The 22,907-nt window shown below is 49.4% G+C and overlaps 1 protein-coding gene across 1 annotated transcript; it reads left to right on the forward strand.

Moving 5' to 3' along the window:
* Nucleotides 1–603: 603 nt before the first annotated feature.
* Nucleotides 604–12,032, forward strand: C11H19orf81 (chromosome 11 C19orf81 homolog). The gene is made up of 5 exons (XM_063138119.1): nt 604–667; nt 2,934–3,027; nt 6,840–6,960; nt 10,400–10,539; nt 11,825–12,032. Exons 1-5 carry the CDS (start codon nt 604–606, stop codon nt 12,030–12,032), a joined length of 627 nt encoding a protein of 208 aa, XP_062994189.1.
* The last annotated feature ends 10,875 nt before the right edge of the window (nt 12,033–22,907 follow it).

Below are 22,907 nucleotides of genomic sequence, written 5' to 3' on the forward strand. Positions count from 1 at the left end.
GAAATATACATTCTCCCCCCCCCATAGGCTAAAGCATGGAACTGTGCATTTTTGGGGGGGCATTTGTGCATTTGGGGAGAGGATTTGTGCATTTTGGGAAGGGGGATATGCCCGATTTTGCAAGTGGAAATTTGCACAAATTCAGGCAAAAAATCCAATTCTGCCAATGAACAGATGACAGGACAAAAGGCACCTTGACAAACTGTGAAATGCAGAGGGAACGGATTTTACAAATTCCGTACTTCCTTAACTGCCAGTAACTGAGCCTTAGGAGGGGCCGTTTCAACCTTCTAGAATGGGTGACTTCCCACACAAAAGCTGGGAAGTCACCAAACGACCAGAAGTTGTGGGAAAGAAGGTGGAGCCAAGGGAAGGGGCTGGACTGGGACCCCAGGAAGACCTCATTTGGCCCATGAGCCTGAGGTTCAAGACCCCTGGTCCAAAAGGTGTGACAGATCTGTTATCTCCCCATTACAGGACGCATCAAAAGACTGGATTTTGGGGCAGGAGATCCATGCATCATTTTTCAGAAGTTGGGGGGACAGAGGAAAAACTTCAGATATTAACAAGGTTTTAACCAGGGCTCTTTTCCCTGCCCCAAAGATGCAGGACGATGAAAGTGAAGGAGCTAAATTGCGTTCGGCTTCCAGCAGCCAGTGGGAGCCAGGTAAGGACCAGGGAACACAACTCCCCTCTGTTTCCCCATCCCCATCCCCAGTTTCTTGGTTTCTGGATGGGGTGCTTCTTCTAGCTGTTTAGCCCCCTCCTCTCATTCCTCCCCATCTTTTTATCTGTTGTGTTTCTCAGAAAACTCCTGCTTTCAATGGGAGGCAAATGACAAGGCTTGCTAAGTAATCTACAAAGCTTTTATTATGCAACAAAGTCTCTTCTACCTGAAGAGAGTCTAACTTCTTGCAAACGTCCCCCTAGGCAAAACTATGCAAACTAAGCAAGACAGTTGTCCGCTCAAGAAGAATAGGAAGCCACTTCCCAAACGCCCCGTAACTTCAAAGAGCCTGGTGCGGAGGCAGGTTCTGGTACAATCAAACTGACTTTCTTATGCCTTCCTTCCTCCCCGTGAGTTTGAGCTTCTGGTGGACCCTAGCATCAGCTAGCTTGTTGGGACGCTCTCCTCCAGAAGAACCCTCACTTCCCACTGAGTGTGTAGGATCTGGCCTTGAAGAGATAAGCTCTGGAGAGGGCTGACTTCCAGCTGGGGAATTGCCCGTGAGAGCTTCCTCCCCCACTGGTACAGGCTGGCTGGTGTCTGGTGCTGCGTCTTCTAGTTCTGATTCTGATTCTAATTGATTACCTGAAACATCTTCTCCCAAAACAGGGACAGTAGGGTTTTGGGAGAAAATGATGCTGTTGGCTGCCAGAGCCAGCTTTTAAAGTAATTAAACACAGTTCAGATTTTGAACCCGCTCCAGGAAAAAGGCAATGATGAAAGCAGGAGGCGGGAAGCCAACGGTGGCTGTGGAGGTGGGAGAGTTGTAGCCTCACCGATGACGCAGGATGAGGCTCAGACGATGAGGCTCAGAGGGTGGAGCTTGGGAGCTCAGAGGCGGTGCTTATCAGAGCAGGGACAGAGCCTGGGGCACTTGGTGGAACTTTAAAAAAAAATAAATCTCAAGCTTTTCTCTTGAGCGTTTTCAATATCATTATTTACTATGTCTGTATTGCTGCTCTCCTCTCAGTTACTGCCTCCCCCGCAGAAAGAGAAAGCAAAATATCCCAAGACCAGAAGAACATGTGGAAAATGGGGGAATGCGGATGAAACCCTAGAAGGGGGAGATAAAGCAGAGAATCAGCCTTGTGAAAGATAGCTTAGACTCTTTGCTTCTGACATTTCTTTCTTTATTTTATTACTTTAGTAGCTGATATACCTAGCATTGCTCAAGCCCCCTAAGATATATGTCTGCAAGGTAGTCATCCTAAAGTAGTAGGCTGGTGCTAAGGCTGTGAGTTAACTTTTAAATTAATTAAATTCATTTCTTTTTCCCCTCTCTCACCCTCATAACAACCCTGCGAGGTAGGCTGGTGCTAGGCCTGTGAGGTAACTTTAAAATGAATTAAATTCATTTCTTTCTCTCTCTCTCTCTCTCTCTCTCTCTCACACACACACACCCCCCTGATGCAGGCCAGGGCCGCCTTGAAGCCGCAGTTCTCCATGGTTAGGGTGATCATAGGAAAAGGCGGACAGGGCTCCTGTATCTTTAACAGTTGTATTGAAAAGGGAATTTCAGCAGGTGCCATTTGTAGGCATGCTGCACCTGGTGAAATTCCCTCTTCATCACCACAGTTAAAGCTGCAGGAACCCTGCGCTCTTGACCAGATGCAAACATAAAACATACGACATAAAACATACAGCTGTGTTGTTGGGACTATTCAGTTTGTATTTCAATTTTATGTGTTTGTTAAAGTATAAAATATTTATAATTACCAAGTGTTTCTTAATACTGTTTATGGATTAGCTATTTTATTTTAGTACGTATAGCTCCAGTTAGTAGTATATCAGCCTAAGCAGATAAAAGGTGCTCTTCTGTACCACTGAGGCCACCTGTGCCTACAGTGATGAGGTTGGATCCAGGACCACCCTCAAATGACAAACCTGAAACATTCGGTTTAATCCCTTTCCCTGGAGGTCCCAAGAAAGAGGACTAACCTCAACATTTAACATCCCAATTATGGAACCAGGTGTACGCGTGTGCATGTTCCAGATGGATTATCCAGCAATAAAATGCTGTGTTCTTAGTAATAAAATGGTACAGTCAAGGCAGAAGAATGCATTGAAATCCCTTATGGGTGGGCCTCCCATAGGCATCTGGTCAGCCGCAGATGTTTAGTCTGAGGAGGGGGCCAGAGTAAGGTGCTTATGCTTATTGCAGACGTGGTTTGAAGTTTTGAGCACTAACAGTCCTCTTTGTCTTCAGCCTCACTGGTACCGGAAACCGACAGTGAAGGGGTAACCTCTTCTCTTTTCCTTGAACTGGAGCAGCCCTCCCCACCACCACCACGTAAAACCTCGTAAGTACTACATATAGCTGTGTTACTGATTTATACTGCCTTGCCTAGCTGCATTCTGGTGGTGGGCAGGGCCAACGGCAAAAGGCGGGGCCAAAAATACCAGCTTTGAGGCCCATAATTAAGCCATAGGAGAGACATTTCAACTCTTTTAAGTGTGTGTGGGGGGGTGCACAAAAGCTGGTAAACAACTAAACACTCAGTGGTTGAAGGGAAGGGGGCACAGCCAGGGGGAGGCAGCATGGTTATCTCGGGTGAATTTGGCTTTCACTCTCTTGTAGCATTTTTTGTTGTTGTTTATTCGTTCAGTCGTTTCCGACTCTTCGTGAATTCATGGACCAGCCCACACCAGAGCTTTCTGTCGGCTGTCGCCACCCCTAGCTCCCCCAAGGTCAAGTCTGTCACCTCCAGAATATCATCCATCCATCTTGCCCTTGGTCGGCCCCTCTTCCTTTTGCCTTCCACTTTCCCTAGCTTCAGCCTCTTCTCCAGGGTATCCTGTCTTCTCATTATGTGGCCAAAGTACTTCAGTTTTGCCTTTAATACCATTCCCTCAAGTGAGCAGTCTGCCTTTATTTCCTGGAGTATGGACTGGTTTGATCTTCTTGCAGTCCAAGGCACTCTCAGAATTTTCCTCCAACACCACAGTTCAAAAGCATCTGTCTTCCTTCGCTCAGCCTTCCTTATGGTCCAGCTCTCGCAGCCATAGGTTACTACGGGGAATACCATTGCTTTAACTATGCGGACCTTTGTTGTCAGTGTGGTGTCTCTGCTCTTAACTATTTTATCTAGATTTGTCATTGCTCTCCTCCCAAGAAGTAAACGTCTTCTGATTTCCTTTGCGCCCAGAAATACAAAGTCTGTCACTGCCTCCACGTTTTCTCCCTCTATTTGCCAGTTACCAATCAAGCTGGTTGCCATAATCTTGGTTTTTTTGAGGTTTAACTGCAACCCAGCTTTTGCACTTTCTTCTTTCACCTTTGTCATAAGGCTCCTCAGCTCCTCCTCGCTTTCAGCCATCAAAGTGGTGTCATCTGCATATCTGAGATTGTTAATGTTTCTTCCTGCGATTTTAACTCCAGCCTTGGATTTGTCAAGCCCAGCATGTCGCATGATGTGTTCTGCATACAAGTTGAATAAATAAGGTGAGAGTATACAACCCTGCCGTACTCCTTTCCCAATCTTAAACCAGTCCGTTGTTCCGTGGTCTGTTCTTATTGTTGCTACTTGTTCGTTATACAGATTCCTCAGGAGGCAGACAAGATGACTTGGTATCCCCATACCACCAAGAACTTGCCACAGTTTGTTATGATCCACACAGTCAAAGGCTTTAGAATAGTCAATAAAACAGAAATAGATGTTTTTCTGGAACTCCCTGGCTTTCTCCATTATCCAGCGGATATTGGCAATTTGGTCTCTAGTTCCTCTGCCTTTTCTAAACCCAGCTTGTACATCTGGCAATTCTTGCTCCATGAATTGCTGGAGTCTACCTTGCAGGATCTTGAGCATTACGTTGCTGGCATGTGAAATAAGTGCCACCGTCCGATAGTTTGAACATTCTTTAGTGTTTCCCTTTTTTGGTATGGGGATATAAGTTGATTTTTTCCAGTCTGATGGCCATTCTTATGTTTTCCAAATTTGCTGGCATATGGCATGCATCACCTTGACAGCATCATCTTGCAATATTTTAAACAGTTCAGCTGGGATACCGTCGTCTCCTGCTGCCTTGTTATTAGCAATGCTTCTTAAGGCCCATTCAACCTCACTCTTCAGGATGTCTGGCTCTAACTCACTGACCACACTGTCTGAGCTATCCCCGATATTATTATCCTTCCTAATAATAATAATTTCTATACTGCCCAATAGCCAAAGCTCTCTTCACAAATTTATGTGTAAAGCTCTTTACTTTGCATAATGGCCATCTTCTCCAAATTGTCCCTGACGAAGGAGCCTTGAGACCAATTGGGTTTAAATAAACAGGTTTCACTTTGGCACCCCTGGGAACTTTGGCACCCCTGGGAACTCTTTCTGCTTTCCGTTCTTCCTATGTTCAGCCATCAGCTGCCTCTGTCTCAAACTTAAAACCTGCTTTCCTTTCGGACAGGCGGAGGTCTCCCCTTGGCAGGAGGGGGTGGGTGTCCTTCCCCAAGCGCTGATGGCTCTTGGTTCGAACACACACACACACACTGCTCATGATCTCCCATACATTAAGTCCCTTTAAGGAAACAACAACCGACCATCCTTTGCTGTTAACAAGCCATCTGCCTAATAAAGGAAAAGCCAGGAACAGGATCTATGTCCCTAATTATTGTTTGGATACATAATTAAAAACAGGGCTGGCCCAAGAGATTTGGCTGCCTGTGGCAAAGAACAAGATGGCACCCACCTACCATTCCATAGCTGATTGGATTGGCAGATGAATCTGTCTTCAATACTGACGATGGGACAGCATCCTCCACTGCAGAGATGGATGAGAAGTAGCTCTCCGAGAGTTTTGCACTCTCAGCATTCCTGACCTTTGGCCATGCTGGCAGGGGCATGTAGGAGTTGAAGCCCAAAGTGTCAGGAGATTTACCTTCTTCTCACCTTTGCTCCACTGCACCCGAAGACAGCGACCTATCTTAGAGGGTGCAGAGAAGGCCACATGGGACACGGGTCTCTGCTTCAACACCTTGTTGCCGCCTCCCAGTATGTGCCGCTTGGGGCGACTGCTTCACTCTACCTAACAGTAGGGCCGGCCCTGGTTAAGAACATAAAAACGCAAGAAGAGCCCTGCTGGACCGGGCCAAAGGCCTATCAAGCACAACATCCTGTTTTCCACAGTGGCCAACCAGTCTTTTTTGCACCTTTTCTGGATCTATGATTTCCTTTTTGAGCTGCGACCACAACTGTACACAATATTCCGAGCGACGCTCACTGTGCGTTCTACTGATGGAGCTTCTTTTAAGTAATACCCAAAGCGGCTTTCAGAAATGACAAGCCTCTTGCCATAACACGTATCTCTTGGGCTTTTGCCACTGAAACGGTCGCTGCTTCTTCCAAAGAAACCCGGGTAGTGCAGTTTGCAGGGAATGTTCTGTTTGAGATCCCTCCCCTCTCGCAGAACTCAAGTTCCCAGCATCCCCCAGGGAAGAGGGAAGCCAGTCTTCCATAATACTAGAACCCAGTGGGGGTCAACCCATGAAGCTGGTTGGTGGGGGATTCAGGACAGATAAAAGGAAGGACTTCTTCACACAGTGCATAGTTAAATGATAGGCTTTGCTACCATTATTATTATTATTATTATTATTATTATTTATTTATTTATTTATTTATTTATATAGCACCATCAATGTACATGGTGCTGTACAGATAACAAGATGTAGTGATGGCCACCAATTTGGATGGCTTTAAAAGGGGGTTAAGATAAATTCCTGGAGGAGAAGGCTATCATTGGCTACTAACCGTGATGGCTAAGTGCTACTACCACTATCAAAGGCAGTAAGCCTATATACACCAGTGGCTGAGGAACATGGGTGGGAGGGTGCTGTTGCACCATGTCCTGCTTTGTTGGACTAAGTCAGCCTTCCTCAACCTGGGGCGCTCCAGATGTATTGGACTACATCTCCCAGAATGCCCCAGCCAGCTGGCTGGGGCATTCTGGGAGATGCAGTCCAACACATCTGGAGCGCCCCAGGTTGAGGAAGGCTGGACTATGTGGACCCTCAGTCTGATCCAGCAGGGCTCTTCCTATGTTCTTAGTATCCACCCTATGGTGTAGATTTAGCACTGGTTTTAGTGGGGCATTATGATCTCACCCTTCTTTCTCTCCCTAGGCGGCAATACCTGAAGCGTATCATTGCCGAGTATGAAGCCCTGGACATGGAGATGCCATGTATCCGCAAGTTCCTTAGGCCACCGGCTGCCCGGCCCCTTTGCCTCTGTCTCGAAAGCCCGGTGAGTGGTGATGGTGGGGTGGGGGGAAAAGCTCAGGGCTGGCTCTAGGTTTGAGGGGGGCCTTGGGCAAAATGTCTTCTGGTGGAACCCCCTTTCCCTTTTCTGTCCGTGGGCCAGTGAGCAGCAGCACTCCAAGTAGCACCAAGCATCTGGGTCCAAACAGGCCTTTTAAATTTCCCACAATGCCCTGGAGTAATGCTACATCAGGAGCATTGTGGGGAAATTAACCCCTGGAGCCCCAGGCCAGAAATCTTTTTCTTTCAAAGAGGGCCTCCAGCGCAGACATCAGTGGTGTGCCTGCTAGCTGCCTGAAAATGTCAAGAAATACTTTTGTAAGCCGCCGTGAGAGCCTTTTTTGGCTTAATGGCGACATAAAAATCCTTAAATAAATAAAAAATAAATAAAATGCCGTTTGCTGACACTGGTCCTATTACAATTTGAAAGCCAGGGCTCATCTACACCAAGCAGGATATTCCACTATGAAAGCGATATACAAAAGTCAGGAGCCACACTACTGCTTTATATAGCTGTATTGAAATGCACCGACAACTGTTGGGGCCCATTGGCATAGGGTGACCATATGAAAAGGAGGACAGGGCTCCTATACCTTTAACAGTTGCATAGAAAAGGGAATTTCAGCAGGTGTCATTTGTATATATGGGGAACCTGGTGAAATTCCCTCTTCATCACAACAGTTAAAGGTGCAGGAGATATACTAGAGTGACCAGATTTAAAAGAGGGCAGGGCACCTGCAGCTTTAACTGCTGTGATGAAGACGAAATTCCCCCTGATTCCCCATATATACAAATGACACCTGCTGAAATTCCCTTTTCAATACAACTGTTAAAGGTACAGGAGCCCTGTCCTCCTTTTCATATGGTCACCCTACATTGGCACATACCATAGACCACTTTCATACCACTTTCAGAGTGTTATATCCTGCTTGGTGTAGACGTGTCATGGGCCCCAACAGTTGTGAGTGCACTTCAGTGCTACTATAAAGCAGTAGTGTAAATCCTGCAGTGCACTTCAATACCTCTATAAAGCAGTAGTGTGGCTCCTGCCTTTTATATACCGCTTTCAAACTGCTTTCATAGTGGAATATCCTGCTTGGTGTAGACGAGCCCCCAGTCTCCTTTCCCCTCCGTTTCACTTGTATATTCAAACATACCTCCGCTCACTGTTGCTTTTACCAGGTGGGCTGTGGCTCAGTGTGGTAGAGCCTCTGCTTTGCATGCAGAAGGCCCCAGGTTCAATCCCCAGCATCCCCAGGTAGGGCAAGAAAACCTCCTGCCAGAAACCTCTTGGAGAGCTGCTGCCAGTCAGTGTCGAGAATACTGGGCCAGATGGACCAAGGGTCTGACTTAATTTAAGGCAGCTTCCTGTAGTCTTCCTCCTTCACAGACGCCGTTGGAGCCAACTGCCCTGTGAGGAAGAGCAGTAGGATGGTCTACTCTGGGGGGGGGTAGGTCTCATCTCGCTCCCCCCACCTGAGCCTTACCTGCAGTGACAGGAAATTGGGAGATTCCAATGAGCCCCCTCCCCCTGGAAAGACCCCAAATTCCTGTATTTACAGCTACGGCAGGCATGTATGAATCACCCCAAAAGAGGACACACATTTGCAGAACGTTTGCATATGCCAATTTATACGTATAGATGCAAATTTAGAAGTCATTGTTATCATTTAAAGAGAAATACATCACGGTACATCTTGCCATAGCATGGCAGACTGTGACCTGTGTGCCTGCCAGTCACAGTTCTTACGGCTCTTTATCTTTAAACTGGGCTTGGGACAAGATAGCCCTTCAAATAGAGGATGGCTTTAAACAGAGGACTGCCCTCTGTAAAAGAGGACACCTGATCACCCCGTGAAAAAGGGTGGGACACCAGGCTATTCCCTAGAGGCCCCTGGAAGGCAGTGTTTGCACTGTGAGCAGCCCATATCCCTTGCAGATGATCCTCATGAGAACCGTTTCATATTCAGAACTGGTGCCTGAGTTTTCTTGTTTTTCTTTTCCCTCCGTCCTTTTTTTCCTTTGGTATCATGTCCTTTTAGATTGTACAGCCTGAGGGAAGAGATGGTGTTATTTTTTATTTTATCCGTAAGTCACTCTGGGAGCCTTCACAGAGGAAGGGCAGGGGCATAAAGAACAGCCACTACCCCCTGTCTGCATGCCACTTTTTAAATTGTATTTTGTATTTGTGTTTTAAATTTGTTGATTGTTTTTATGCTCTTCATGGTTCTAATTTTTGTGAACTGCCCAGAGAGCTTCGGCTATTGGGCAGTATAAAAATGCAATAAATAAATAAATAAATAAATAAAAAATAGCGGTCAATTTGGAAGAGGCGCTCATCATGGCGAGTCCAAAAATGCAGGCAGTTGTGTCGATCCGTATCAGTAAACCCTTTCTAGCAGTTCACCATCTCCATCTTTCGTAAAGCTGATGGATCTTAATGGGCCATTCAAGACAAAACTACCCTAAAATGCTTGTTGCTAGGAAAATCCATTCCCTTCCTTGCAGCTACTGTGAGGATTACAGCTAAATTCAGAGGGAACAAGGGAGCCTGAAGTGTGTGTGTGTGTGTGTGTGTGTGTGTGTGTGTGTGTGTGTATGTGTGCATGGACTAAGTCATCATCCCAGAGTGCAGGACACGGAATAATGGGCTCAAGTTACAGGAAGCCAGATTCCGGCTGGACATCAGGAAAAACTTCCTGACTGTTAGAGCAGTAATACAATGGAACCAGTTACCTAGGGAGGTTGTGGGCTCTCCCACACTAGAGGCCTTCAAGAGGCAGCTGGACAACCATCTGTCAGGGATGCTTTAAGGTAGATTCCTGCATTGAGCAGGGCGTTGGACTCATGGCTTTAGAGGCCCCTTCCAACTCTACTATTCTATGATTCCATGATCCCTGCTAGTTAAAAAGTCCTGGGGCTTTGACCCCATGAGCTCTGCCTCCACTACACCACTGCCACTATGGGCTTTGAGAGAGCAGTCTGATACATTGTTTGCCGTGGCCCTGGCAAGTGTGGCATTTTAGTTCATAGTCCAGCTGCTCTCAAGCCTTGACTGAACCAATGAGTGGCGTTTAAAAGTTGCCACCCCCGTCATTCCCAGACAGCATGGGATTTGAAGGACCACACACCTGGAGGGCACCAGGTTGGGGGAAGGATGTATCAGGGGAGTGTTTAAGTGCTTTATAAGCCTTCTGTGGCTGTAATGTGAGTGGGTATGATGCAGCTATGCATGCAAAAGAGTGCAGAGTTCATGGTTTTTCAGTGCAACTGAGAGGCTACGGACGAAGGCTGCTTTAGACCCCCCCCCACACACATTCCAGGCTTCCTTTAGGAAGGAAACAGTAGTTCCTAGTGGATGGGTCTGAGGGGTGGGAGCAGGTGGGAACGGAATCGGGTAGCTGAACACCCCCTTTGCCTTTTAGCCTGAAAAAGAGATGAACCACGCGGAAGTCCTGGCCGCAGTGGAGGGGGCCATTCCCAACGCCTTTGAGACGGGCCTCCTACGCAACATCCAGTTTGAGAACATCAACGTGATCTGTGGGACTGCTGGACGGAAGAACAGGTCAGGGCTTCTGACCAGTCCTGCCCCCACTTCATCCGCCCACTAGGCCCCGTTGCCATCCCAAAGTCCAGCTTTCTGCCTTATCTTCCTTTTTTACTCATAGAAAACCCAGCCAGTTTTCCCCCTGTGTAATTATCGGGTGCTGAGGGTGGTTGGCAGACAGGGAGCTGGTTAGCTACTTGGCTGGCTACCCAGCTAGTTGGCTAGAAGCCAGAAGTCTAGTAGTGCAGAAGGAGGTCTAGGGTAGGGTGACCATATGAAAAGGAGGACAGGGCTCCTGTATCTTTAGCAGTTGCATTGAAAAGGGAATTTCTGCAGGTGTCCTTCGTATATATGGAGAACCTGGTGAAATTTCTTCTTCATCACGCCAGTTAAAGCTGCAGGTGCCCTGCCCTCTTTTAAATCTGGTCACTCTAGTATAGTTCCTACAGCTTTAACTGTTGTAATGAAGAGGGAATTTCACCAGGTTCTCCTTATATACAAATGATACCTGCTGAAATTCCCTTTTCTATGCAACTGTTAAAAATACAGGAGCCCTGTCCTCCTTTTCATATGGTCACCCTAGGTCTAGCTGCCCACACAGCCCAGTTGCCCCAGCTGAGGGCATTCTGCAAGTCCTGGTAACATCTGATTGGCTCATTAGCATCACATGGCTTACCAGGCCAAGAGGATGAAGGGCAAACTCTTGGCTGAAATGGCTGTAGCATTCTCCTCCTCCTCCAACCAGCTGCCTTGCTGGCACTGGGATCCACAGCCTGATCCACAGAGCACATGACCCCCATCCTGCTCTAGTTCTCCCGCCTGCAAGACATGTGGCTCATGAGTCTGTGGGTCTTTCTTCACACCACACAGAAGCAGGGCGGCCACTTATGAATCGCCAAACAAGAGGATGGCGATTTGCGTAAATGTGCTTGCGCTAATTCATATGTGTAGATGCAAATTTAGAAACCAAAATTGCAATTTAAATAGAAATACAGGACATCTCATCATTTGTGTGGAAGGCTGTGAACAGGTGACCCATATACCTTCCTGTTCAGTCTGCTGCTGAGGTGCTGCTGACTTGCATAGGATCATTTGTGGGGCGGGGCCAGAGGAAGGGGCGGGGCTGCTGGGGAACCCAGGAAGGTGGGATTTGGCCCCCAGGCCTGAGGTCTCCCACCCCTGTCCTAGCCCCCATGGAAAGTAGCAGTGGCGCTACATCCCTCCCCCCCCCCCCCGCTGCAGCCTGGTAGGGCCGGACTGGTCGTTGCCCTCCAACCTCTCCGTTCCCAATCTCTCTACGCAGGTGGCTGATCACCGTGTCGGATTTCCGGACCCGGAACCAGCTCTTGTGTTCAGGGTTGACCTTGGGCCAAACCCACTTTGTCTTGAAACGTTGGGATGACCTGGTGATGGAGGACTACCGCATGCACCTCCGGAGGGCGCTGGCCCGTCAGCGCCTGCTGGACACGTTCAGCGACTCCTGGGATGCCAGCCACTTGGACGGGATTTGAAGCCAAGCAAAGAGACGGATCCGCAGCAAAGAGAAACTTGCCTTTTGCCTGTTTGTGCGTCGTCTTCTTTTCCTTTACTTTAGAGACCTCCGGGGCTACTTTCTCCCCTCCAGCTTTTCTTTCAAGAATCGACATCCAGTCCGGTGGTACTCGTGGGTGCCTACTCCTGCTGATGGCAAATTTGGGAAGAGGGCGCCCCTTAGAGGCTGTTCCTAGTACTTCCCCTCTTAGGCTGAGTTTGCGCTGAGATGATTCAAGAGTGTTTTAATACCGTAGCCGGGTTCTGGAGCTGGATGCCGTTTCTCCTCCTTCTCAAGGAGGACAATCTGGCTGCAATTCTTCAAGGATTTGCAGAAATGCAGCAGTGCGCTTCTTCTTCTTGCTTCCTGTCTCCCAGAGCTCCACCTTGGCATCCCAAAGGCATTCTTAGGCTGAGCCTTGGGGTGCCCTCATTCATCGGTCTTGAAAAGGTGGCTTGGGACACACCGATGGGACGCATCCTGACCTAAAGCGGGTAGCACAGGAGTAGCACAAACTTTTTTGTTTTTTGATTTGTTGACAGTGCTTATTTTTAAGTGAAGGAGAAGAGAGAGAGTGTGGACTCATCTACACCAAGCAGGATATTCCACTATGAAAGCGGTACATAAATGGCAGGAGCCACAATAGTGCTTTCTAGAGGTATTGAAGTGCACTGCAGGATCTACACTACTGCTTTACAGGGGTACTGAAGTGCACTGACAACTGTGGGGGCCCATGACGCATCTACACCAAGCAGGATATAACACTATGAAAGTGGTATGAAAGCGGTCTATGGTATGTGTCAATGGGTCCCCACAGTTGTCAGTGCACTTCAATACCGCTATAAAGCCGTAGTATGGCTCCTGCCTTTTATATACCGCTTTCATAGTGGAATATCCTGCTTGGTGTAGATGAGTCCTGTGTAAAAAGGGGAGAGGGGTGAAAGAGGATGAGTAGCAAGGGAGAGAGAGTGGGGGGATTATGAAAAAGGGGGAAGAAAGAGGATGGAGAGAAGGAGAGATGAGAGAGTATGAAAGGATGAGGAACAAGAATGGCAAAGAGAAAAGGAGGATGGGAGAGGAAATAACACAGAAACACACACAAAAGAAATATGAAGAGAGCTGAAAGACAGGATGAGGAATAATGGAATGAGAAAGAGAAAATGCAATGTTAATTAATGGACACATGGTAAAAATAAGTAAATAAATAAAAGGGTTGGGGGGTATCGTTGCAGGTTTGGGGTTAAGGTGGATTCCGAGACTGGGAAGGTTGAAGACCGCTGCCCTAGTTCAAATGACGATGATTGTTGAATTCGGAGAGGGTTTTTTGGTTTGCCCTAGCAGGCTGATGGGAGGAGGGCTGGATGGAGTGGTGGAATGGGGGAGGAGAGGTGGGGGATCTCTCCTTCCTCTAGTCTGTTCGTTCTCTCTCTCTCTCTCTCTCTCTCTCTCTCTCTCTCTCACACACACACACACACACACACACACACACACACACACACACAGACACACGGCAGAAGGGACTCATTTCATTGGGTGCCTGAGCTTCCACTGTTGGCGGTGTGGCCTGGCCTTTCGTGGTGTGTTTTGCAGGAAATCAGGGAGAGGGTTAGATGGTTGCCTCTCAAGTTTGTCTTGCGCTCTTCATTCAGGGCCAGGACAGCCTCACTGACTCCATGAAAAGACGGGTGTGTGTATGTATATAGGTGTATTCACGCGTCCGCTTTTCCCCTCTTCTCGGGCCGCATGGAAGGACCTCCCAGGCATATTTTCTGGGCCTTTGATTCACCCTGCTTGCAGTACATTGTTCTCATGTACTGTGCTCATTTCTGTGCCAAACGCCCCCCCCCCCCCGCCCAATTTAGATTAGATACTGGCACACACGTCAGAGGGTGCAACCCCATCTGATTCAAAGACCCTTGGGATAAGAAACACATGGTAGGTAAGCAAATTCTCTGATCCCTTGGCGACCTTCCCATTGACTTGGAGTGAGGCTAAAAACGTACTAGCAAATATTCAACTAATGCATTTCTATAAATGAGTTCTCTCAGTGTGAGCAGCTCGAGTGTTGGGGTGGATGATGATGATGATACTTTTATTCTACTCTTCCTCCAAGGAGCTCACGGCATCCTTACTTCTCTCTGCACCCCCTCTTAACCTCACAAACAACTCTGTGTAGTAGATTACCCAGAGAGTTTCATGGCCGAGTAGAGATTTGAACCAGGGTCTCCCTAGTGTAAGGCCAACACACATAACCATGACATCATACTGGCGCATTCTAACACTGTGCAGAAGTGAGATAGCTTTTTTCGTCACTTCCCAGTCACCTTGAGGGTGGGGGAAGGGATTTGTTTCTCCACCACCTGAGCCTGCTTGCTTCCTGGCTCCATCCCTTCAAAGGGAAGCTTCGGGGCGTGCGCAGAGTTGCTGAATGACCTACAGCAGGTCCCAGGATCCACGTTCCACGCCTTTCGTTGTGCCTGCATTTCAAATGGGGTGTTGCTAGGCACTTAAAAGATCCTGGGTCCAGGCTCATAGGACGCGTCTGCATATGTTAATTTTTATATCTACATGTGCAGATTTAGAAACCATTACTAGGATTTATTTAAATTTCAATCATCTCAAATAAATGCTTCAGTGAAGTTGTACCCTGATCCAGATCATCCCAAACCACTGGAAAACATTCCCTCTACCCTCTCAGCTTAATTGCCAGGCAGGGGAAGATTTCTGGTGAGCATGTTTTGCAGCATGTAGGAAGGGGAGATCTAACTCTCCCCTCCCCAGCTGCACTCACCCTAAAACTGCCCTAACCATGGCATTAAGGTGAGAAAAATCACACACCTTCAACTGGCACCAATGGACGCTCTGGGGGATGGATTGTGGCCCCAGGAAATAGATTCAGGGCTGAGGCTGCATGGGCCTCCCCACACCCCCAAAGGGGACAGCTGCCTCAGTATGTTCTCATGGTTAGTAAAGATGACCCTCCAGTTGTAAAGTGAGTGTGTTTTCACAAGCGAAGGGAGAACGGTCCTTAAATGGGAGGCATCCAGGTGAGTCCCTTGTGTCGTGAAGAGGCCTCGAATGCGCCCTTTGTCCGTTTTGAAACTTGGAAGTCGTTGCTCCTCTGCTGTGCTTAGTTGGCCATCGATGGTCTGGAGTCTGCAAATGAACAGCCTTGCAACAATTGACTGTGGGCACAGGACTATGTCTGTGGCTTTGCCATGGATGAAAACTAGCCCACACGGCTCCTCCTCCAGAGAACCTAAGACAGGGTTGTTGAACCTCCAGCCCACAGGCCCAAACCGCCGTGCTTGGGGTCTGGATTTCCCCAGGTGGCTCTGCTCCCTTCCCTTGACCCCACAGTTACCCCAACCCAGATTTTTTTTGCTTGTGTTTCCCCTCCTGCAATTCTATACGGTTTAAATGTCTCCCCCAAGGCTTCGTTACTGCCACTGAGAGCTTTAAACTGAAATACGCTGGCCTGTTTTGTCGGCTCCATGCCTTTTGACATCAGCTTCGCCCATGCAGCTCCCGGGAGTGTCTTCAGAATTTAATCCAGTCCTCGGGCTGAAAGAAGTTCAACATCCCTAACCTAGGGTGCCACTGGCTGTGACAAAACTCGCAGAAGAATGAATTGGCAAAACTAAGGCAGACTCTCACCGGATGCCTCATTCACACCAATCCCTGCCCAGCATAACGCCATCCGGCTTGGCAATTATAGGGCACACAGCACACTTCAACCTCGTGCTTCCAAACGAAGGGCTCCTAACACTAACAGCCAGAAGGCATTATGCGCCTGTTCCGCCATTTCCCCCTTCACCAATTTTCTGCGGCAAGAAAAAAACATTCAGAAGCAGCAGCAGGAAAACATGGGAGGGTTACGAGGGAAAGATGATGATGCTTGGACCCTGTTCCCCTATAAAATCCCATGGATCAAGCACAATGGTGGTGGTGGGATAAAACCCTTGTCTGGAAGCACACCGGGGAACTACCATGAAAACATTGCACGCCTTGGTTCTTCCTCTTGTCTCTCCCATACACACCCTAGGGATGCAAACATACCAGGGGGAGCACCTCTGTATCCCATAGAGTTTATATTTGCAAATAAAACCAGTAAATTACATTAGTTGCTCTGCACAGGCATTGGAGGCAGAGATGGGGCGTCTGGCCCAGGACAAAGGGATCGGTAGAGGAAGGTAAATAGGGGAGTCTCTCTCTCTCTCTCTCTCTCTGTGTATGTGATTTAGGCAGACCTGCCTGAACACCATTGGATGGGCAGAGGCAGCACAGGAGTCATTACATTCATCTCAGAGTTTCTGCCTGTAGTATGAGGTTTCCTAGAGGTACTGTTTCTTTGCGGGTGGATTGGGGTGGGCGGGCTAGAGGAAGGAAGATTAAGATCCAGGATTCCTCAGTTCGGGAGTCACTTTGGGGAAGAGAGTGCAGGTGGCACAAAAAGAGCCTGTTTTCCAGCAAAGGGAGGAAAAGCAACCCACCGTCCCAGGCTGGGTTCTAGAACGGGTATCTAGAACCACTGTGTTCTAGATAGAGCGTGTTGGATGCTGCTGGAATGACAAGAGGCAATCTTCCCAGCATAAAGCAGAAACCAGTGCTGCAACCCAGAATAGGCTCCCCAATGAGGAGTCCGGGCATACCCAGTTGGGCTATATGGAATGATGTGGTCAATGAGGAGCTGTTTAGGCTTCCTGGGCCTTTTAGAGCAGGAGTCTCTGAGCCAGACTGCTGGGGTCTTGAGGACAAGGTGAGAGTTGGGAAGGAACCTGGGAGGGGGTAGTGGTGGTGGCATCTCTCGGCTCAGGAGTAAACCTGGGTTCCGGCAAAGGTGCACTTCTCAGATGGAGAGTGGCGTCTAAGAACTGGGATTCCTGGAACTCACTCCTAGACTACCCCCTCCCAAATAGGAGGGGTTGGTGTGTGTGTGGGGGTGAAGTTTATTATACACCACACCCGGGTGCTACAAGGCCAGGTGGTGGTGGGGCAACGATCATCTTGAAGACTCACATCGGAGGAGAGGATTAAATTGGGCGGAGGGGAATGTACCGACCCTTCTTCCCTGCCCGCACCCCCCCCCGTCCCCAGCAACCACAAAAATCAAACACAACCCTGTCAAATGCAGGCATGACCATCCCCCACCCCCACCCCCACATAATCATCCCAGGGAATAGATCCCTGAATCACAAAGTCAACATTACATACTTCATTTCGGTACATTAAGGCAAGAGGATTCAATGCTGCGGTTCTCAACCTTTCCAGGAACAGCCCATCCCTAGACAACCCAGTTTTGCGCTGGGCAATTTGTACTCTACTCAACCCAACAGACCCACCCTCATGCCTTCTCCAAGAACCCAGGAGTCCTGCCTCCCCTCCCCCCCCATCAACCCACTCAACCCCAAAGATTTTTTTTTTTTTGAGAACTGAGGATTTCCTGGGCGGCTCCTAAATCCCTTTTATCTGATGCATGAGATCCCACTTCCTGCCCAAAACTTGAGAACCAGATCTTAACTAGTAGCAACATCCCCTTCCCCCATTTTAAATTAATGAAATGTCCACCCTTTCTAGAAAGCTGAGAAACCCTGCCTTCTTCCATCTTCCACCCAGCCTTCAAGAGCTGCTCCCTAGATATAATCCTCTAAACTGTACCCCTCTCCTTAAGCAATGGGATAAGCCCACAAACATCCTCCCCATTCATCCAACACTCCCAATTTCCTGACAAGGAAAATCCGGAAACTACCCTAGTGTAACTCGGAGGTACATAGAGCGTGGACTCTTGCTGAAGTGCTACTATGTGGAGACCACAAGCCGGGCCTAATGCAATGCCTCCATGCCATCCAGAAAACCATTCCTTGGGTACCAAATTTGGGGTCTTCTCAGGGCACGAGGACTGCTACTTAATGGCTCTGAGAAATGAGAATCCATTTAACCATCCTCTTGGGAGAGGAGGGGGAGAGCAAATCAGGCCATGCACTCCCCACCCATACATTCTACAACTGCCCCCTTTCCAACTTCCCCCCCCCACATTCAGATTCCATGTATCCTATTGATTAGCCCGCCTGCTCCACCCCCTAGGCACAATTTCCCTATGAGGCCACCCATGCTGTATTCTAAAACCCTAGCTATCCTTTCAAGTATACCTCCCCCCTGCAAATGCACATCTGTGAGCCTCTATCCGCCCCGCTAGAGAACCGAAGAATCCTGGCTCCCAGATCCTCCTCCCCGTAACAACACCCCCCCCCCCCCCAAACAAGCTAACGATCTGAATTCTCTTCCTTTCCCAGGGCTGGAACTGAATCCATGGGGCCTGCCCAAGCGAGGAGCTGAGAACGGTAGCACAGACTCCACCCGCCTGCCTGTAATCGGAGGAGAGACCATATTTCCTGCCTCCCCACAACATCAACATTTTGGAAGACATTCTCAAGTTTGTTTGTTTCGTTTCGCTCCCTCGTTGGGGCCTATGGATGGGAGGGGCCGATGCGGCCAGTCCGACGAGACGAGACAAGAGCCCTTTTCTTGAAAAAGAAAGAAAACAAGATGGCCGCTCAACCAGCAGCGCACAGGTGTAGTGTCGGCAACACATGTCATTAGCCACACAGTGGGGGGGTGGGGGGAGAAGGTTTCTTTGCTGCCACGTGGCACTACAGTGTGGCATCGGTGGCTGCCGGGGTGCGGCGGGGCAGACGACAGCCACGTGTCTGGAGCTAGGGCAGAGCGAGGCCACGCGCTGGGGAGCTGTGGCTTGGAGGCACAGTGGGAAGAGCCACGTGGCACGTCAGGGCGTGGCAGCGACAGAGAAGGGGCGCCACGGGAGGTATGGGTGGGCAGGACGGTAGTGACGTCATGGCAAGAGGCATCCCCAAGCGGGAAGCCCACGAAGCCACGGGGGCACTGAGCCATGGCACTGGAAGGGTTAACCCAGCCATGCAAATTGGGCAAACATGCGCGACTCCGCTGGAAACATCCCGTGGCCCATTTGCCCGACATCACCTGGTACAGGTTGCTGCGCAAGTACAAAAAACCTTGCGCCTCACTTCTGTTTAGTCCTTCTGCTTTCATCCCGTGAGGAACCTCTCTCACATCAAAGTGGCTGCCAGCCCCTTCTACGGCCTAGGCGGCCCTACTGGCTGTCTCTGCGCCTTCCACCAATTTCTGTCCTCTCCCTAACGTACAAACTCTTGAGGCCTTCTGAATACAGACCCTACGCCCGCCTCTTCCTTAGGCTGCAGGAGCGATGTCCATCCCTCTCAAAACGTGGCCCATGTGGATTTCTCAGGCCTGCATTTCCACAAGCTGGCTGGGGACAAGAGAGCGCTTGCTGAGAACGTGGCTGTTATGACAGCAGGTCTGCCTAGCAGCCATGAGCTCCTGCCATCTTGACTGCCACTTTTGAGAGTCATCCTCGCCCTGCATTTCCAAACCATGAGTGCTAGAAATTCACCTTGTTTTTAAGAAAAGCAAAGCTGAAACTTTTTAAGGTTCTGTGAATTATCCTGGCTGCCCACATAAACATTTATTTGCTTGGGGCCTACCACCAGTTCGTTTTTCTTTTCAGGTTTTTTTTTTCTTTTTCTTCTTTTTTTTTTTTTTGCATGCCTGGGTTAATCTTGTGGTCATGAAGGGAAAGGGTACATTGCTGGCCTTGACAGGTGTCGGATGTGCAAGGTTACCCAACATCGTGGAGCATGGGCACATGGGTGATGGGAGCCACGTAATACAGAAACGTGGCGTGGCTCAGAAAAGCAGCGTGCTACGCCACATGGTTAATGGTCGTGGGAAGAAGGGGAGGATTTAGCTGTATGGCACAAAACTACGGCTTCGGAGGGGTGAGAGTTGGGGCCAGCCACATGGCACGGTCGTGGCGGTGGCTAGCTGTAGATCTAACAAGTCACAGCAATGAGTGAAGTGGTAAAATGGGGCCAGCCACGAGCCCGACAGTCACAATACGAGTCCCCGCACACTTCCCCACAGCTCGTAATCCCTGACGTGGAGATTGGGAGGGAAGGGGGGGTCAAGGGGTTCTCCCCCCCCCCTTTCCCCTTCCCCTTGGATGGAGCATCACACTGAGGATCCCAGCAATGAGCAGCGGCAAGAGCCCTAGCCTGTGTCCTGGGCGGGGGGGGGGGGGAGCAGTCCGTGCACTGGGTCCCGGCGTCCACATGGCTGCAACAGGGAGGACAAGTTATGGAGCACCCCCTTGGTACGCTGGGCTCTTTTTGTTTCTTTGGCAGCTGAGCATTGGGGGAAAATGGAGACGCTCCATCCACAGCACAGATATGGTCAGTATCCAAGACCCCTCTCCCCCGGGGTCACGGGTGGTAGGAGCATGTGAAGACGCTGAAAGGGGACAGCCGGAGAGACCCCAAAGTGGGAGCACTTATCCACATCCCAACTTACTGCCCCCTTCCTTCCCTGTTCCAGCCCCCCAGCGTCTGCGATCTATCTGGAGCTGGAGTGTCTGGCTGCCACAGATACCCCTCTGGCAGAAGAACATCGAGAGAGACAAACCGCCCCCCCCTCCCCCGGACTTCTCAGGGAGAAATGCTGACATGGAGATCAACCCATTCTGGAAGTTCAAAAATAAAAGACGGGAAACAATGGAGATGGTGCAGAATTAAGCGTCTTGAAATGAGAAACAAGATGAAGCTGGCGGCTGGAGCCGAGTGTGCATGGCGTGAGCAACAGCGCAACAGCAGGGAGGTGTCTGTGGATTAAATGGTAGCTTTTGTTTCGGAAGCAGCTGTGTTTGTGGATTCGTTACGTCTGGGGTTGTGAGTATTCTGCGGCAGAAATGGTTTGGGGGAAAAGACCTACTTGCTTTCACGCCACCAGTATGAATCCTTGCTTTCACAACACCAGTATGAATCCTGGGTGCGGTCTGAGCTCAGCCCTCTGGGGTGACCCACGAGATGCAGCTCCCCTCCAAAGCAAGCTGCATCAGGTTTTTTCATGGAGAGTGTATAAAAACAGGTTTGGAATTCGCTCTTCGCCTGGTTGCCTACGGAAACTAAGCATCACTTCCTGGAGATCCTACCACGAATGACTTAACTGGTGTAGGTGAGTTAATTCCTTTCCTGCAAGGCTACATGTAAGTGAGCCGAGATCAGAGGGCAGCTGAGCCCGCTTTTTCAGATCCTGGTTTTGCAAATGCAGAACACACTGTCATCTTTGGGGCCATGAGGTCACACTGAAGGCTGTGCCAGGTAGTGGTGGCCAATTCAAATGTAGAACCCCACATCTTTTCACTCGCCCTCCTCTGCCCAGAGGCAGGCTCAAGCCCCTCACCAGCACTAGATGGCTCCATCCACACAAGCCAGAGCACACAATGGCCTAGAACAGCCTTCCTCGACCTGGGGCGCTCCAGATGTGTTGGACTGCATCTCCCAGAATAGTCCAACACATCTGGAGCGCCCCAGGTTGAGGAAGGCTGGCCTAGAAGCAGAGAGCAGCCACACCACAGAATGGGGCCTGCAGAACAAAAGGTCAGATCCTGTTGATCTAGCGTAGATTCGCTGAAAGGGTTATTGAAACACAGCAAAACCAGGAATTCTATGGTTAACATCACCGTGCAATGAAGATTTTGACTGCATCTGCAAAAACTAAAACAAACCTACCCTTTTACACAGCTGATCTGCCAGACAGGGTGCTTCCACATAGGCTTTTATTGCCCAATCACTCTGCCCCATTCATGAATTTGTATGGGTGGTCCAGATGCTGCCATCTTTCATTAGTAACCCTCCCATGCTTTGCCACATCTGCCTTTAAAAAAAAAAATCCCTCCGTCCTATTAAAGCAGAACAGCTGCACAAGGCCCATTTGATTGGTAGTGTCAGAAGATGTCTGTCTGGAAGCACCTTCACCTCCATCTCGCCCAATTCTCTTTGGGGAGGGCTAAGGGGGCGTCAACCGTTCTGAATCTGTGGCAATGGCCACAGCTGCTCTCTTCCTGGTGAGCTCAGATCGCAAAGCATCCCACACTGTTGAGAGGTCTTGCAATTGGTTTACATGATATCAGCAGGCAGCGAATGCTTCCTCATGGAGGTACTCCCTGTACTGGTTCATCTCAGCCCTTCCCAATTCAGGTAGATGATGTTGGTGGAATACCCTGGTGATGCTGCTGGACTTTGAACATTCCAGGGCTGGTAAAGGATTTCCAGCCACTGGGAGCAGGTGCCACCACACTGCTCCAGGAACAAAATGGACTGTTCCACCAATAGCCTTAGTTTGGGAGCTGTGTGAGCCAACTAGACAGGGGTTTTGCTACCGTGCCAGAGCCCTTCACCAGCACAATAGGCTCCCTGTCTTACACAGCCATGGCGCTGAAGCGCTATCTGGCAGGCAGGGCAGTAATGCAAGCTAGTAACAAAGCCAGGATGAGTGTCAGGGCTGTGCCTTTGCATTGCACAAGTGTAAGATCAGCATCAAAGGCCCTAGTCTCTGGCCCACCAGCAATAGCCATTAGGCTGGTGGGAGACTGAAAGAACTGGGCATGTTTAGCCTTGAGAAGAGACGACTGAGGGGAGACATGAAAGCACTCTTCAAATACTTGAAAGGTTGTCACACAGAGGAGGGCCAGGATCTCTTCTCGATCATCCAGAGTGCAGGACACGGAATAATGGGCTCAAGTTCCAGGATGTGAGATTCCGGTTGAACATCAGGAACAGCTTCCTGATGGTTAGAGCAGTACGACAATGGAACCAATTCCCTAGAGAGGTGGTGGGCTCTCCCACACTAGAGGCCTTCAAGAGGCAGCTGGACAGCCATCTGTCAGGAATGCTTGGATCCTTGCATTGAGCAGGGGGTTGGACTCGATGGCCTTAGAGGCCCCTTCCAACTCTACTATTCT

Source organism: Elgaria multicarinata, chromosome 11 (assembly GCF_023053635.1).
Source record: "Elgaria multicarinata webbii isolate HBS135686 ecotype San Diego chromosome 11, rElgMul1.1.pri, whole genome shotgun sequence".
Lineage (NCBI taxonomy): Eukaryota > Metazoa > Chordata > Lepidosauria > Squamata > Anguidae > Elgaria > Elgaria multicarinata.

Bases quoted from the DNA above. Each gene is read 5' to 3' on its own strand.
- C11H19orf81 (XM_063138119.1), top strand. From the start codon at position 604: ATGCAGGACGATGAAAGTGAAGGAGCTAAATTGCGTTCGGCTTCCAGC. The intron at 668-2,933 runs GTAAGGACCAGG...CTTTGTCTTCAG, and splicing joins CAGCAGCCAGTGGGAGCCAG to CCTCACTGGTACCGGAAACC. The intron at 10,540-11,824 runs GTCAGGGCTTCT...CTCTCTACGCAG, and splicing joins ACTGCTGGACGGAAGAACAG to GTGGCTGATCACCGTGTCGG.